Genomic DNA, 13,506 nt, shown 5'->3' with positions numbered 1-13,506 from the left:
CCGCTCCAGCCCTTCCACTGCGGTCCTCTTCAACGGGGGGGACGTCCCTGCCCGGAGAATGGCAAGCGTTCGTGACCTACATATGGAAAAGGGGTCTCGGGGAGCCTCCCCCCGCCTCAAGCCCCAGAGATCGGGAGACCCCGGGCACCGGGAGACCTCCCGGAAGCGTTCGGAGCGGTCTGTCCAAACCTGCGCTCGGGTTTGCCAACGGCCCGGCCGAGGGTCGTGGGTTCGAGGGGCGCGCTCACCTGCCGGCGCCCCGCCGACGCCCACCTGCGCGGCAGCGCGAAGGCCGGCTCGCTGCGGGCGGCCAAGAGAAGCAAGGTATTCGTTTCGCGTGCTGCCACGGACGGCAGGACCACACACGCACCGAACCGCGTCTCCAGTTGCAGAGACTTTCCCGCCCGAGTTGCCTTCTGGCTTCTGGCTCGCCCCGGGCTCGCCGGAGCCGGGGCCGTGCCGTCCCTTCGCCGCAGACGCACCGGGCCCGGCCCGCCGGCGGGGCGCCCACTTACCCGGAGCCGGGCGCGCGGGCCGAGGGCGCCGCTCACGCGCGGGCTTTGTCTCCGGCGCGGTGCTCGCGGGGGGCGGCCAGAGCGCGCGGCATCGCTCCTCGGCCGGGCGCGGGGCTGGGCGGGCGGGTGGGCTCCGGCTCCGGCTTCGGCTCCGCGCCCCGGCGCCCGCGCGCCTCGGCGCTCGCGGGCTCGCGGTGGAAAGGCGCGCCCCGCACCGCCCCCGGGGTCTCCGGGCCGCGTCAGCAGCCCCGCCCGGACAGGGGAGGCTGGGGGCGGGGGTGCAGGGGGGCGAGGCCGTGCCCCGCGCGCGAGGGAAGTCACCCAGACCCAAAGTACTTCGGCCCGCTCACACCCGCCGTGCGGGGCTCCCGGGGCGCGTCCGGGTGCGGTGGGGTGCGGAGCGCCAGACCCCCGGACCCCGGCCGCCCTCCCGGCACGGTGGTCACGCCCACTCCGCGGCAGGGTCTCGCCCGGCGCCCGGGAGGGGCCGGGAAATCCCGCCCGCCGCCGCCGACGTCACTGGTGCGTCACCGGGGCTCCCGCGCCAGGGCTCCGCGCACTCCCCGCGCCCCCCGCCCCGCCGCGCTCGCCCCTCGCCCGCTCGCGCGCCCCCGGCCGGGCCCAGCACTGCGCCCGGAGCGCGCGCGTCGCCTGGGGGGAGGGGGGGGAGGGGCTGGGGGGGCGGGGCTGTGGCCGTGGGGTCGCGGTCCTCGCGGGGTTCCGGCACCTGAACCCCCGCGTCCGCCTCCCGCCCTGGAGGGTTAGTTCCGGGGACCAGCCAGGCTGGGCGCGGCCAGTTTCCATCCGTCCCCAAAGAATCCGTAATATGCCTCCCAGCCCCCCAATGGAGGGCAGTGAGTGGAGAAACGCTTGATACCTGCGAAAATTCACAGGGCATTGTCTCCCTTTCCGGGCGCAGGGTAACGCTGACGTCGCTAAGTGACGGGGAACGAAGGGCCCGCCGAGGCAGCCCACCCTTTGGGGACTGAGGGCGAGCCGCGGGCAGCCCCCATCCCGGCCGGCGGCCAGGAAGGCGGGAACGACTTCCCGGTGTTCGTGGAGAGCAGAAGCGGTTCCCGCGGGGAAATCCAGGGCGACCCCTCGTTCCTTTTGAACTGTAAGCGTTTTGCGGTAGAGCTTTTTTAAGCCTCTTAATTATTATAGCCCTCCACCTCTGGGGGGAAAACAGCGTAGTTGCCGTCCATTTTCCGACTGCTGGTGAAATTACGCAAAACGTTTGGAACAGAGAAGCAACAAAGATTTCCTTGGTAGGACGAGGAGGCCGATGTTAGTTCTTTTGTAAAAACTATATAAAATCATGGCTGACAATTAGGAAATAAGTCTTGCAAATCTGCCTTCGCCGCGCTCACCCACCAAACAGCAGCCACTCCTTGATGTAAATGACACCAGATCACTTGTTTCTTAGATCTCTGATCCCCACTGACTTGACATTTGCCCCAGACAAATATGCGGCTTTGCTGACTCCGAGTGTCTGACAGAACGCGAATGCAGAGTTCAGAGGTGCCCACCTGGGGCCCGCGAACATCTCGCAGCTTTTTTTTCACAGCTTGCAAGTGCCCATATGAGGCACAGAATCGAACGATGGTAAAAATGACTAAGCCTGTAAATGGACCTACAGCACTGACCTTTTTTTTTTTTCTTAAGTGAGAAAAGGCATATGGGTACTGCATTTAAAATTCAACAAATCGAAAACTGTACTATTTCCACCCCCAAGTTTATTTCTCCTGCATTTCTCGCCTCGACAGCACGTCCTGCCCCCGCCCCGCCCAGGTGGTTGGCTAAGGCAGAATCCTGGTTTCCTATCTTCCCAACCCGCATCTCGACCAATCCGAAGGCATCAGTTGTAAGGGAAAGCAAGATCGACACCCGGTACCTCCCTTCCTTGTTTATCTTTCTAATTGATTACACCATCCCGTAAGGCTGGAGTATGCCCATTTTAAAGAAAAGGAAGAGAGTCAGTGGTTCCAGAGTGGATCCCAAGACCAGCATCAATGGCATCACCTGGGAACTTGTTAGAAATGCCAATTGTCAGGACCCACCCCAGCCCTCCTGAATTACAAACTCTGGGGAAGGGGCCCAGCAATCTGCTTTAAGCCCTCAGGGGAATTCTGATTCTGGCCCTCCTTGTTTATCACCTGAGACTACTGTAATCACCTACCATCTGGTTCTAGGACCCTGGACCCCCCACTTCCTTTCTCCCAGCTAACAGTCCTTGTTCTCAACTCTGTTGTCTGATGCCAATATGGAGGCGGCAGATTTCTTAGACTGGTGTTTACATGGTGTATCTTTCCCCATCCTTTTACGTTTAACCTGTGTCTTTATTCGTAAAGTAGGATCTCTATTCTTGAAGACAACACAGAGTTGGATCTTGTTTTGTAATTCAGCCTGACAAACTGAGCCTTTTCTTTTTATTAAAAAAATTTTTTTTTAACATTTATTTATTTTTGACACAGAGAGACAGAGTGTGAGGGGAGGGGCAGAGAGAGAGAGAGAGAGAGAGAGAGAGAGGCAGACACAGAATCCGAGGCAGGCTCCAGGCTCTGAGCTGTCTGCACAGAGCCTGATGTGGGGCTTGAACTCGTGAACCGCAAGACCATGACCTGAGCTGAAGTCTGACGCCCGACCGACTGAGACACCCAGGTGCCCCTAGATTTTTCTTCAAATCCTTGAGCATTTGGAACGGGTTTATAATAGCTATTTTAATATGCTTAGAGGAATTATATCATTTCCTTCCTTTCTTGATATAGTCCTGTCAAATGAGTTTTCTCCTGTTTTATGTCACATATCCCTCTTTCTTGGCATGTTTAGTAATTTTTAAATTGGATGCTAGACATTGTAAATGTATGCTGTTGTATGCCTAGATTTTGTTGCTTTAAAGAATAGGGATTTTTTTTTTTTCTGGTAGCCAGCTAAATTGCTTACCCATGATCCTTTGATATTTTCTCTAAAGACTTTTAACCTTTATTCTATGACTCTTCTGGGGTCTTCTTTGCATACCTTTATGTTCAGTGAACTCTTCCCCTCTGATTGGTCAGAACTGAAATGTCTCCCCGCCCACTATGAGCTCTGGGAATTGATCAGCTTGTAGCTCCCTGGTCAGCCTTTGCTCAGAGCAAAAGTATTCAGCCAGAGCCTCCACCTGGTTCTTCTTGTCTGGGTGCCTTCTTTGGGCCACTCTGTGTCACAAACTCCAGTTTCTCAGCCTTGCAAGTGCTAACCTCTGTCTCTTCTTCTCAGCAAGACTTCTTTCTAGGCCCTTCTTAGGAACCCCGCCCCCATGGCTGCTAAGTGCCCTCTGGCAGGAGGCTGAGGCAGCCTCTGTCCCAGGGATCACAGTCCTGTGCTGCTTGTATTTCACGCTTTGACAACCATGGTTTCTTGTACTATATCCAGTTTCCAGTTGTGTAGGAGGGCAGGGTGAGTCTGATCCCATTTTTCCCCGAAGTGCACGGAAGCAGGAGTTCTTGGCCTGTCGTTTGAGTTCATTCCCCCATCTCTTCACTTTTGCCTTTTGTCTCTGATGCTTTCCTTCAGCCTTGGCTTCCTTCCATCCTGGGCCAAGTCTAGAAGTTTTCTCTTTTCTTCATGATTTGACTAAATCATTGCTATCTTTGAGGAACCTGATCTAACTGCTCCTCACATCCCAATCTTGTCATTCTGATATGTAGAAGCCTCTATTGGAAAATTTACTTTATTGTATCCTAATCCTTCCTTCCCTCAGCCCTCATCTCCTTTCCCCTCCTTTCCTTTCTTTCTAAATCTCTCTACTGCCCTACTCATTCTTTGAGAGCAGATCTTATACATCTTTGTGTCTGCTATATTGTAGAGGCTCAAAAAATGTTAAATGAAACCCCATGTTTAATGGGACGTCAAGAAAATCCATGTGTTTATTCATTTGCTTAATTTTCAATATTTTTAAGGATCTGGCAAAGGCGATGTGGTGTAGGCAGAGGCAATTTAGGAGGAAAATTACAAAAAGCCTTAGCTTTTGAACATTATTCCTGAATAAAAAGTTTGTAAGGATCAACTAACTGATAGAGTGATCATTAAAAACTGCAACGTTAGTCTGATATGGGGAAATTAAAAGGATTACCAGATTGAAAGTCGGCTTGCTTCTGGCACAGTTCATCCCTGAGTGATAACCACATTTTTGGTCTCTCATAGGCATCTAAGTTAGCTTTTTTTGGTGGCTCCATAAGGACCTGTTGTAATCCTGGAATGTCCATGTGTGTACAACCTTGTCATTCTTATCCTATTTGTATAAGAATTATCCTGAGATGAACATAGAACTGCGATCTACAAAAGCCGAGGGCAAGAAAGGAAGTGAAACACTCTTTAGGGGAAGTCAAGTAAGTTCACTCCAAGGCAAGGAGCTCCTTAGCAAAGAAGAAACTTGAGGAAAGTGTGAAAGTGAAGATAATCCAAGTGTGGGCTTCATATTCTGTGGAAGACATGATCCAAAGATAAGGAAAGGCAACCTAGGACTTGGTAGGTTGAGTTGGGAAGTTTTCTTAAAAACAAGCATAGAAACAAACAAATGTGACACATACTGTCTATCTGTGCACCTACCCATCCCCTTGGCCATCCACCTCCCCCCCACCTCCCACTCCATCCATCCATCCATCCATCCATCCATCCGTCCGTCCTTTTCTAGCATGCACCTACTCTACCCTATTTCAATGATACTATAAATCGCCCAAAATATTTAAAAATTCCTCTTTTGGAATTACCTGCAGAATCCCAATTTTTTTGTGTGTGTTACCTTGTAATTGTGCTTTGTTTTCAACTAAGGCAGTTATCAAATATTTAATTTATCTGATTCAGCTCTGGATGACTTTTGGTTGTTTTTTAAATGTTTATTTTATTTTGAGAGAGAAAGAGAGCACATGTGCATGAGCAGGGGAGGGGCAGAAGAGGGAGACAGAGAATCCCAAGCAGGCCCTACACAGGGCTTGATCTCACGACCTTGAGATCATGACCTGAGCTGACATCAAGGGTCAGATGTCAACCGACTGAGCTACCCAGGTGCCCCTAGTTATTTTCAAAACTTACGTATGTTCGTAGGAGAAAGATTTCTCAACATTGAGTATATTCCAAATAGTCAACTGTAATAACTGAAAGAAATCATTCCCGGTAGGAAGTAAAGCAGTGGGGAAGAGGGTGGCTCACATGATAAGCACCAGGATCAGTGAGGCAGAACCGTAGCAGATGATGCTGACTCTGAGGGCCAAGGAGCATGGGTGTGTGTAAATACGCACCTGGTAGAAAGGGCTGTGGAAGACACCTGTTCTTTCCATCTCACTACAGGCTGTGAAACATGAGACCTCACAACTCTGTTCTCCAGACCATCCTGGGAAATAAAATAGATGTCTAATTCTTACGTAACCAGGAGTACATGAATAGGTTTTACTTTCATTTATAATAAAGTATCTATAGAAATCTTGTAATGATATTAGCTAATTAACCATTTGTGTTTAGGTCCTATCAACAAATCTGAAAATGATTGCTTGATTTTTCCTAAAATCTCAGAAAAGATAGTTTTCATTTATTTCTTTTGAGAGAGAGAGAAAACGGATAGTTTTTATTTATTTCTTTTGAGCGAGAGAGAGAGAGAGCGTGACCAGAGGAAGGGCAGAGAGAGAGGGAGAGAATCCCAAGCAGGCTCTGCACAGTGCAGAGCCTGACATGGGGCTTGATCTCACAAACCGTGAGATCATGTCCTGAGCCAAAATCGAGAGTCAGATGTTTAACCTACTGAGCCACCCAGGCACCACAAGATTTTTTTTTTTTTTAATTCTTGATGCTTGAACCTGGATTCCAAGGATTTTTAAAGCTCTTTTAACTAAATTAAAATATGGGAATGAAAAAATGGTTTATTGTTATCAGCCCTCAAAAGTTTTGGCAAGACAAGTTTAATTCACTTTGGAAAGGAGCCCAACGTTGCCACAAAGCAATCTTTTCCAACCTCATCTCTCATTAACTTTGTTCATGAGAGGAGAAACAAGCTTAGCATTTGAGCGAGAATATTAAAGCCCAGCCTCAAATAATCATCTAGTCGTTTTGACCTCAAAGGACACGTTGCATTATTTAATTTCTCTCAAACAGCTGAGTTGCAAGCCAGTGTCCCCAAAGTGGCAGGATATATTTTTCTGTTCAGGCCATATAACACACAATAAAATTAATAGCACCTCCTTCCCAGCTCATTGGACGTTCAAGTGTATATATTTCATATTGGCAAATATAGCTGCTTTTTTTTTTTTTTTAATCGTGGAGCTTAAATTGGACATAACCTGGGGGAAGTATCTGATAAATATTGTCAACACTCCATGTGATGCTTCAAAATGCCAGTTTGTGCCAAACCTAAAACCTCTTTTGCCTCTGACCTTAATCTTGACTTGTTATTTCAAATGGCCATCTACTCCCCTCACTCCAACTGTTGATGCTTTTTGGTTGGTTTTCCTAGTTAAAGGTTTTAAGCCTGTAAAGTTTTGAAGTGCTTTGGCTTCATGGTATATGGAGTGTTATCCTGAGAAGGGGAAGATATTGAAAAATAATGCAGCTGTCCAAGAATTAGGACATATTGGGAACAAATGGGGACATGTTGGTCCCAATTTGGGATAGCTGAAGGGTAATCAGCAAAGTAAGGGTAATGTGAATAATCCAAGAACTCCATAATACTTTCAATCTCCAAGTGTTAGGCAATTGAATTTCTTTCCTCCTTACTCACTTTTGTAAACATTGACTTTATGACTCTTTAATTTTTGACACTTTAATTACAGCGTGTCTTGGTGTGGATCTCTTTGGATTCATCTTATTTGGAAGTCTTTGGCCTTTCTGGGTTTCAATGTCTGTTTCTTTCCCCAGGTTAGGGAAGTTTTCAGCCATTATTTCTTCAGACAAGTATTCTGCCCTGTTCTCTCTCTCTTCTTCTGGGATCCCTATAATGTGAACGTTGGTCTGCTTGATGTTGTCCTATGTGCCACTTAACCTATCTTTACTTTTTATTTTTCTGCTCTCATCAGGTGAGTTTCCCTGCCCTATCTTTGAGTTCACCAATCCTTTCATCCACTGATCCTTTCTTGCTCTCCATCAAGTCAGCTATTAAACCCTTTTATTCTATTTTTCAGTTCAGTTATTGTATTCTTCAGCTCTGTCATTTCTGTTTGGTGCATTCTTACATTTTCCTTCTCTTTGTTAAAATTCTCACTTTGTTCATGCCTTGTTCTCTCGACTGTGGTGAGCATCTTTATAGCCATTTTTCTTTTTGAACTCTTTAGCAGGTAAACCACTTATCTCTGTTTCATTGAAGTATTTTTCTAAGGTTTTCTCTTGTTCTTTCATTTGGAACATATTCCTATGTTTCTTCATTTTCTTGGACTTGAAAAAAAATTTTTTTAATGTTTATTTTGAGAGAGAGAGAGAGAGAGCGAGCACGCATGAGCGAGGGAGGGGCAGAGAGAGAGAGAGAGACACACACACAGAATCCGAAACAGGCTCCAGGCTGAGCTGTCAGCACAGAGCCGATGCAGGGCTTGAACTCACGAACCATGAGATCATGACCTGAGCTGAAGTCAGATGCTTAACTGACTGAGTCACCCAGGTGCCCCATTTTCTTGGACTTTCTATATTGGTTTCTATGCATTAAATAAAACAGCCAACTCTCTCAGTCTTGAAGGAGTGGCCTTCTTCTGTAGGAGCTGAACCTTATTGTTTACCCCCCCCCCCCCTCAGCTCTTGGTTGCGTCTCAAAAGTTTGTGATTATCTAAGCAAATTACTTATTCTTAGTGGCCTCCAACAGTTGAGGGTGTGCCAAGACCAGTCGGTGTACCAAGGGAGGATCTCAGACAGAATCTAGATTCAGGCTCATTGGAGGCCAGACCTTCAGGCAGCAGCTTTTAAGGTTCCCAAATATACTTTTTAATGCAAAGACTGAGAGATGGACATTTCTGTCTCCTTCCTCTGCACCGAGCCCTGGATGTTAAGCAGTTAAGAACTGTTTCTTTGCTCCTGTCCTGTTGAACCTATGAACATGAGCCTGTCTACCAGAACCAGTCTATTAAAGGATATGTATTCTGGGCAGCAGCCATAAGGACCAGGATGCCGGATACGTACATAAGCAGCTTTCTGGGAGACACCAGCACCAGGGGGCTGAGGGAGAGCAAGAAGATGATGCCCGCTGCTCTCCCTGATCTCTGGAGAGGATTGCAGTCTACCCCTAGATGTGTTTAATTAGAAGTCCCCCGCCCCCAACCCACTCTTCAAAGTGCTTCTTTCCTCTCTCAGAGAAAGACTAGGGTTTATGACCACGGCCTCTGTGCTGTACCTTGGTTAAGAACTATTTTTCGGGGCGCCTAGGTGACTTAGTCGGTTAAGCGTCCTACTCTGGCTCAGGTCATGATCTCACAGCTTGTGATTCAAGCCCCATGTTGGGCTCTGTGCTGACAGCTCAGAGCCTGGAGCCTGCTTCAGATTCTGTGTCTCCTTATCTCTCTGCCCCTCCCCTGCTCATGCTCTGTCTCAAAAATAAAAATAAAAACATTAAAAAAAAAACTATTTTCCATTTGTTACAGTCCTGTGAGAGCAACGAACATAAGCCCTACTGGCCACCAGCCTGGTGATCAGGGGGTGTCCCATGGGTGATGGCTGCAAAAACTGGGGCCCCAGTCATGTGCACAACCTCCTTTCTGGGAGATAACCTGGAAGCAGAGCGAGCGAGCGTAGAGATGGTCCTTGCCGGCTTCTGCAGTCCGGTGGCCTTGAGATGTGTGTTGTTAAAGGCCTGCCCCTCGGGATGAATCTTTTAAGATAAATCACAGGCCTCTTTCACAGAAAGACTGGTTGCATTTCAGTTGCTGCCTCTGCACTGTGCCCTAGAGGTTTAGCCATGGTGAGTCCAGAGACCCCTTTAAATTTGCTATAAGCTTGTGGTCCTGTGGATACAAATCCCATTGTCATCTGAGCTAGATGTTTTGGGGACTCATCTCTCAGGTGCAGGTCTTGAAAGTTAGGGGTGCCAGGTGTGGGGTTCAAACCCTTTGCCTCTCAAGGAGAAGCTTAGGGCTGTGAGTTCTCTGCTATCTGTGGGCGCCTCTCCGAGAGTGTGGTTTATGGTGACATTGTGTCTTCGCCTCTCCTCCCCGTTTTGATGTTGTCGTTTTTCCACCCTGCCCCCCCACCAAGATGTAAGAGCTGCTCAGCTAGTTTTTGCATTTCTTTCAGAGGGAATTTTTCTGTAAGTAGCTATAGATTCAGTGTATCTGTGCAAAGAAGTGAGTTCAGGATCCTTCTATGTCAGCACCCAGAACAGGAAAACCCTGTAGCTCTTTCTTTGAAAACATGGAACAATTCCTCCATGAGAAGCAGATCACCAGGTATGAGCTCAGAAGGGCTAGAATCTCCCTCCTCTTCTTCCACCCGACCCCATCACCTGGCCTTGGCCTTGTGCATAACTGGCATTGAGCCAACACAGTTGAAAGGAAGAGGGATCTGAGACTTGCAGGTAAGGAGGGGACACTGAGGCTGGCTGGCTTACACTGCCAGATGCTCCTCCTGAGTTCTTCTGAAGACGGACATCTAGAAACAAGGGTGCTCTACTCCCGAGAACCCTGAAAACACTTCAGAGGCAAGGCAGACTAGAAGAATGATTCTGGGTTCTTGGGCTGCCGTTCCTTGAATTCACACACCACTTTGCAACGCCCACCGGCGAGGCTGAGGAGCGTAGAGGACGCTCTTTCCTTCACTGGGCCTTTGTTCGTTGATGTTCCTGCCTCCGGCGCTGGTAAACGTGCTGTCTGGAACACGTCTGCCCCCATCTTTACCTGTCAAATTCCGATCATCCATCAGTTTGCAACAAAACTTTCCCTTTGTCAAGAGGCTTTTCTAGATCCTCTTGATCTAAATTGAATTCTTCCTGTTATATTCTCTCAGAGGACCCTACACTCTACCTTAACGGCACTTCCCGTATTTTGTAACTACGGACATCGTATGTTACTGATAGCGCGTTTCTCTCCCGGCCTGTAACCTCCAGGAATGCAGGGAACAGCTGTATCTTCAGCACTTAGCCGAGTGATACAGTGATGCACGCAGTAGGCTCTCGTGATAGATCGGCTGTTGGGGGTGGGAGGGGCAGATATATTTTCTTTAAAAAGTGTGCCTAAACTCTATTTAAGGGTAGTAAAGGCTGAAGTAAAATTTCTCATAAAGAAAGGAATTAAGAAACGAAAGTTATTATTTCTTAGTGACATCAGTGTATAGGAGAGCTAAAGAGAGAACATAGATGGGTTACAAAAAAATAAAAGCCACCAATCTGAGATCTGGTTGTAATATTTAAATGGTATAAAGAATAGGTCTTTACATCTATTTTTATGAAATTTATTCCCAGTTTGAAGTGGCAGTGTATACAAAGATGACAGAGCTTGTGATATTTTACAGAAATGTTTACTACAACATGCACATTATGAAGTGTTTCAAACATACACATATTAAGTTTCATGCTGAATAAATAATCCCCCCAAATTAATTTTTATTTTTACTTAAAAATATAATATTGCACTCTTAACAAGACCAGTTATTTTGCATATTTTCTTTTTAAATAAATGATGAAATTCAGCCTTAATAAAAAAAAAAAAAAAAGAAAAAAAAAAGAAGACCAAGTAGCAACCCTATTCTAATAGGGGACTAATTTAAAGTTCTTGGTAGAAAAAATGAAAGCCAGACAATAGCTGCAATTTTTTTTTTTTTTTTTTTTTTTTTAAACAAAGCAAGATCACTTCAACGTGAATAGGAATAATCTCGTCTCTGCACCTTCTGGACCTCAGAATGCAGACCTGGTCTGTGCAAACCGTGATCTAAATGCAGTCTGTGAGCGTGTCCGGTGAATAACAAGCATACGTGGCCGCTTGTCTCCTGCATCTATGGTGACAGCAGAGACGTTTGAATTGTATTCTATACAGTTTTTAAGCAGAATGTTTTAGAAAGTCTGGAAGTTACAAAAGTAGTTCTGTAAACACCATATGAATTAGATTTCCATAACAAACACGCAAGTTATTCTTAGGCAGGAATACATATTTTTATCCCGTGGTGACATATTACTGAGCTTATTGTACAGTGTTTTCAAAGCCAATAAAGCAGCACCCCAAGTAAAAATAGAGCCGTAATATCTGGTAGAGCTAGACCATCCCGAGATTTGTAGGAATTCTGGTTTATGGTGTGCCAGTTTTCTGAGGTGTATACCTAGATTTTTCTACTGCTTCTAGAATTCTCAGGTAGCATTGGTTAGGAGAAACAGTGGAAACCGTTTCCTGTAAGAATTACTCTGCGTCCTGTTGGAAACAAAGTAAGCAGTCTCCTTTTCTTTTGAAATTGTTTTGTGGAAGAAAACACTCCCTGCACATTAAATGTCTTACCTAGAATATATTATTGATATCTGTGCCATCTTTTTGCATAGTGGAGGCTTTCTATTGCAAATTGTTAGGTATTCAGCGCTCGGTCAATGGCAGATATTAAGATAATTATCATTGTGTTTAAATCTTAGTGACTCACCAGTATCTAGTGTTCTGGATTTTAAGGAGTTTTACGAAGAAACAGAATGTGTCTGAAATCAAAGATACCTGTGTTCTTGTTTGTGGCCATCAAAAAATTCTGGTTCTACTTTGAGCTAAGAAGGCAACTGGAAAAAAACTGCTTAACATTGAGATTCATTAGTGGTTTGTTTTAGTATTCACATGTTCCACAGAGTGTTCGGTGCCCAGACACCGACCGAGTGATTTACTTCTCAGATAAAGCACTTATCAAGTTCACGATTCTTATCCCTTTCATTAATTTTCGCTTTTTCTTTCTTTTCTTTTCTTTTCTTTTCTTTTTTTTTCTTTTCTTTTCTTTTCTTTTTTCTTTTCTTTTCTTTCTTCCTTCCTTCCTTCCTTTTCTCAGGGGGAGGGTGGATTATCTTGGCATAAAACTTTTTAAATATAATTTTTAGAGTATTTTATATAAACAATTAGGCTAACCAGTTGACATTCTACTGGCCCTTTTGGAATAACAGAAAAAGCAGAGACCCTAATCCTTTCTTTAGATTATGCTTATGGGTAAAAACTTTAAAGATACGATTTTAATTTATCGTGTAAGACTTGAATCTTGTTGCTTGGGACATACTGACACAGCCCTCTGGATTATCACTAAATTAGAACAAAACTGTTCTCTTAGGACCTTGTGAGGCTGCAGAATATTATGCAGGTGAAGAGGGCTGATCGTTATTTGGATGATTTGTTTGGTCATCCGTTTCTTCAAGTTCAACCTCCCAAAACCGGGAAGGTCTACAAATCGAGTTTGGAGCTAAAGTGCTTTGGAGGAGCGAGGTTCTCTCTCATTCATCCAGCTGCGTAGCTGCTGAGGAAGGAATAGAACATGGGCTGTTTGAGGCGCTGCTGGTCCTTCCGGCACCAGGCGATCACGGTCCCGTCACTGTTCGCGGTGTACAGATGGTGGCCGTCACAGGAAAACGTGAGGCTGTCAGAAAGAAATCCCGTCTGTACGTTATGTCTTAAAATTGCATTTGCAGACTGGTGATCACACAGGAATCAGTGTAAAGAAGCTAAGATATCTTTACCGGAGCAGAGAGCCCAACGAAATACCTGCTTACAACCCACCGGTTTCCAGTGTAATCCTAATATAGTTTAATTGCCCTGCTGACAACTTTGTGAAGCTCATCCTGACGAGGTGATACGGAAGAAAATCAGGATCAAGGAGGGCAGTGCATTCTGTTCCTTCTCTGCATATTTTCTCTTATTGCCTTGGTTATGCTTTATTACTTAAACAACAAATACTTGAGTATAGGAAAGTTTACAAAAAATAACAGTGCCACATGTTCTCTTTATAGAAACAAGTGGTGATTATTTTAGGGAGATATTTTATTTCCCTGAAAAAGGAAAAGGCAAATGTAGTGCACTGAAAATAAACTAATGTAATAACGTA

The 13,506-nt window shown here is 46.1% G+C and overlaps 2 protein-coding genes across 10 annotated transcripts in view; both read right to left on the bottom strand.

The window, feature by feature from the left end:
* The window catches only part of GNG4 (G protein subunit gamma 4), a 72,521-nt gene extending 71,965 nt beyond the window's left edge, over positions 1-556 (bottom strand). Inside the window, exon 1 of one of the 3 annotated variants that reach the window (XM_042908950.1) lies at positions 516-556. The gene's annotated coding sequence lies outside the window, so the exon portion shown is untranslated. Of the gene's footprint in view, positions 1-248; positions 312-515 lie in introns of those variants that run through there. The other 2 variants (XM_042908951.1, XM_042908949.1) reach the window with 2 other exon arrangements.
* A 4,974-nt stretch (positions 557-5,530) lies between these two features.
* Positions 5,531-13,506, bottom strand: part of LYST (lysosomal trafficking regulator) — a 242,995-nt gene continuing 235,019 nt past the window's right edge. For 6 of the 7 annotated variants that reach the window (XM_042909178.1, XM_042909177.1, XM_042909181.1 and 3 more), the window contains one exon: positions 12,452-13,041. In XM_042909178.1, coding sequence (XP_042765112.1) covers positions 12,903-13,041 — 139 coding nt within the window. In that variant the 3' untranslated portion in view covers positions 12,452-12,902. Of the gene's footprint in view, positions 5,887-12,451; positions 13,042-13,506 lie in introns of those variants that run through there. The other variant, XM_042909183.1, reaches the window with a different exon arrangement.

Source organism: Panthera leo, chromosome D2 (genome assembly GCF_018350215.1).
Source record: "Panthera leo isolate Ple1 chromosome D2, P.leo_Ple1_pat1.1, whole genome shotgun sequence".
Taxonomy (NCBI): Eukaryota; Metazoa; Chordata; class Mammalia; order Carnivora; family Felidae; genus Panthera; species Panthera leo.
This window is presented reverse-complemented; position numbering and strand designations above follow the sequence as displayed.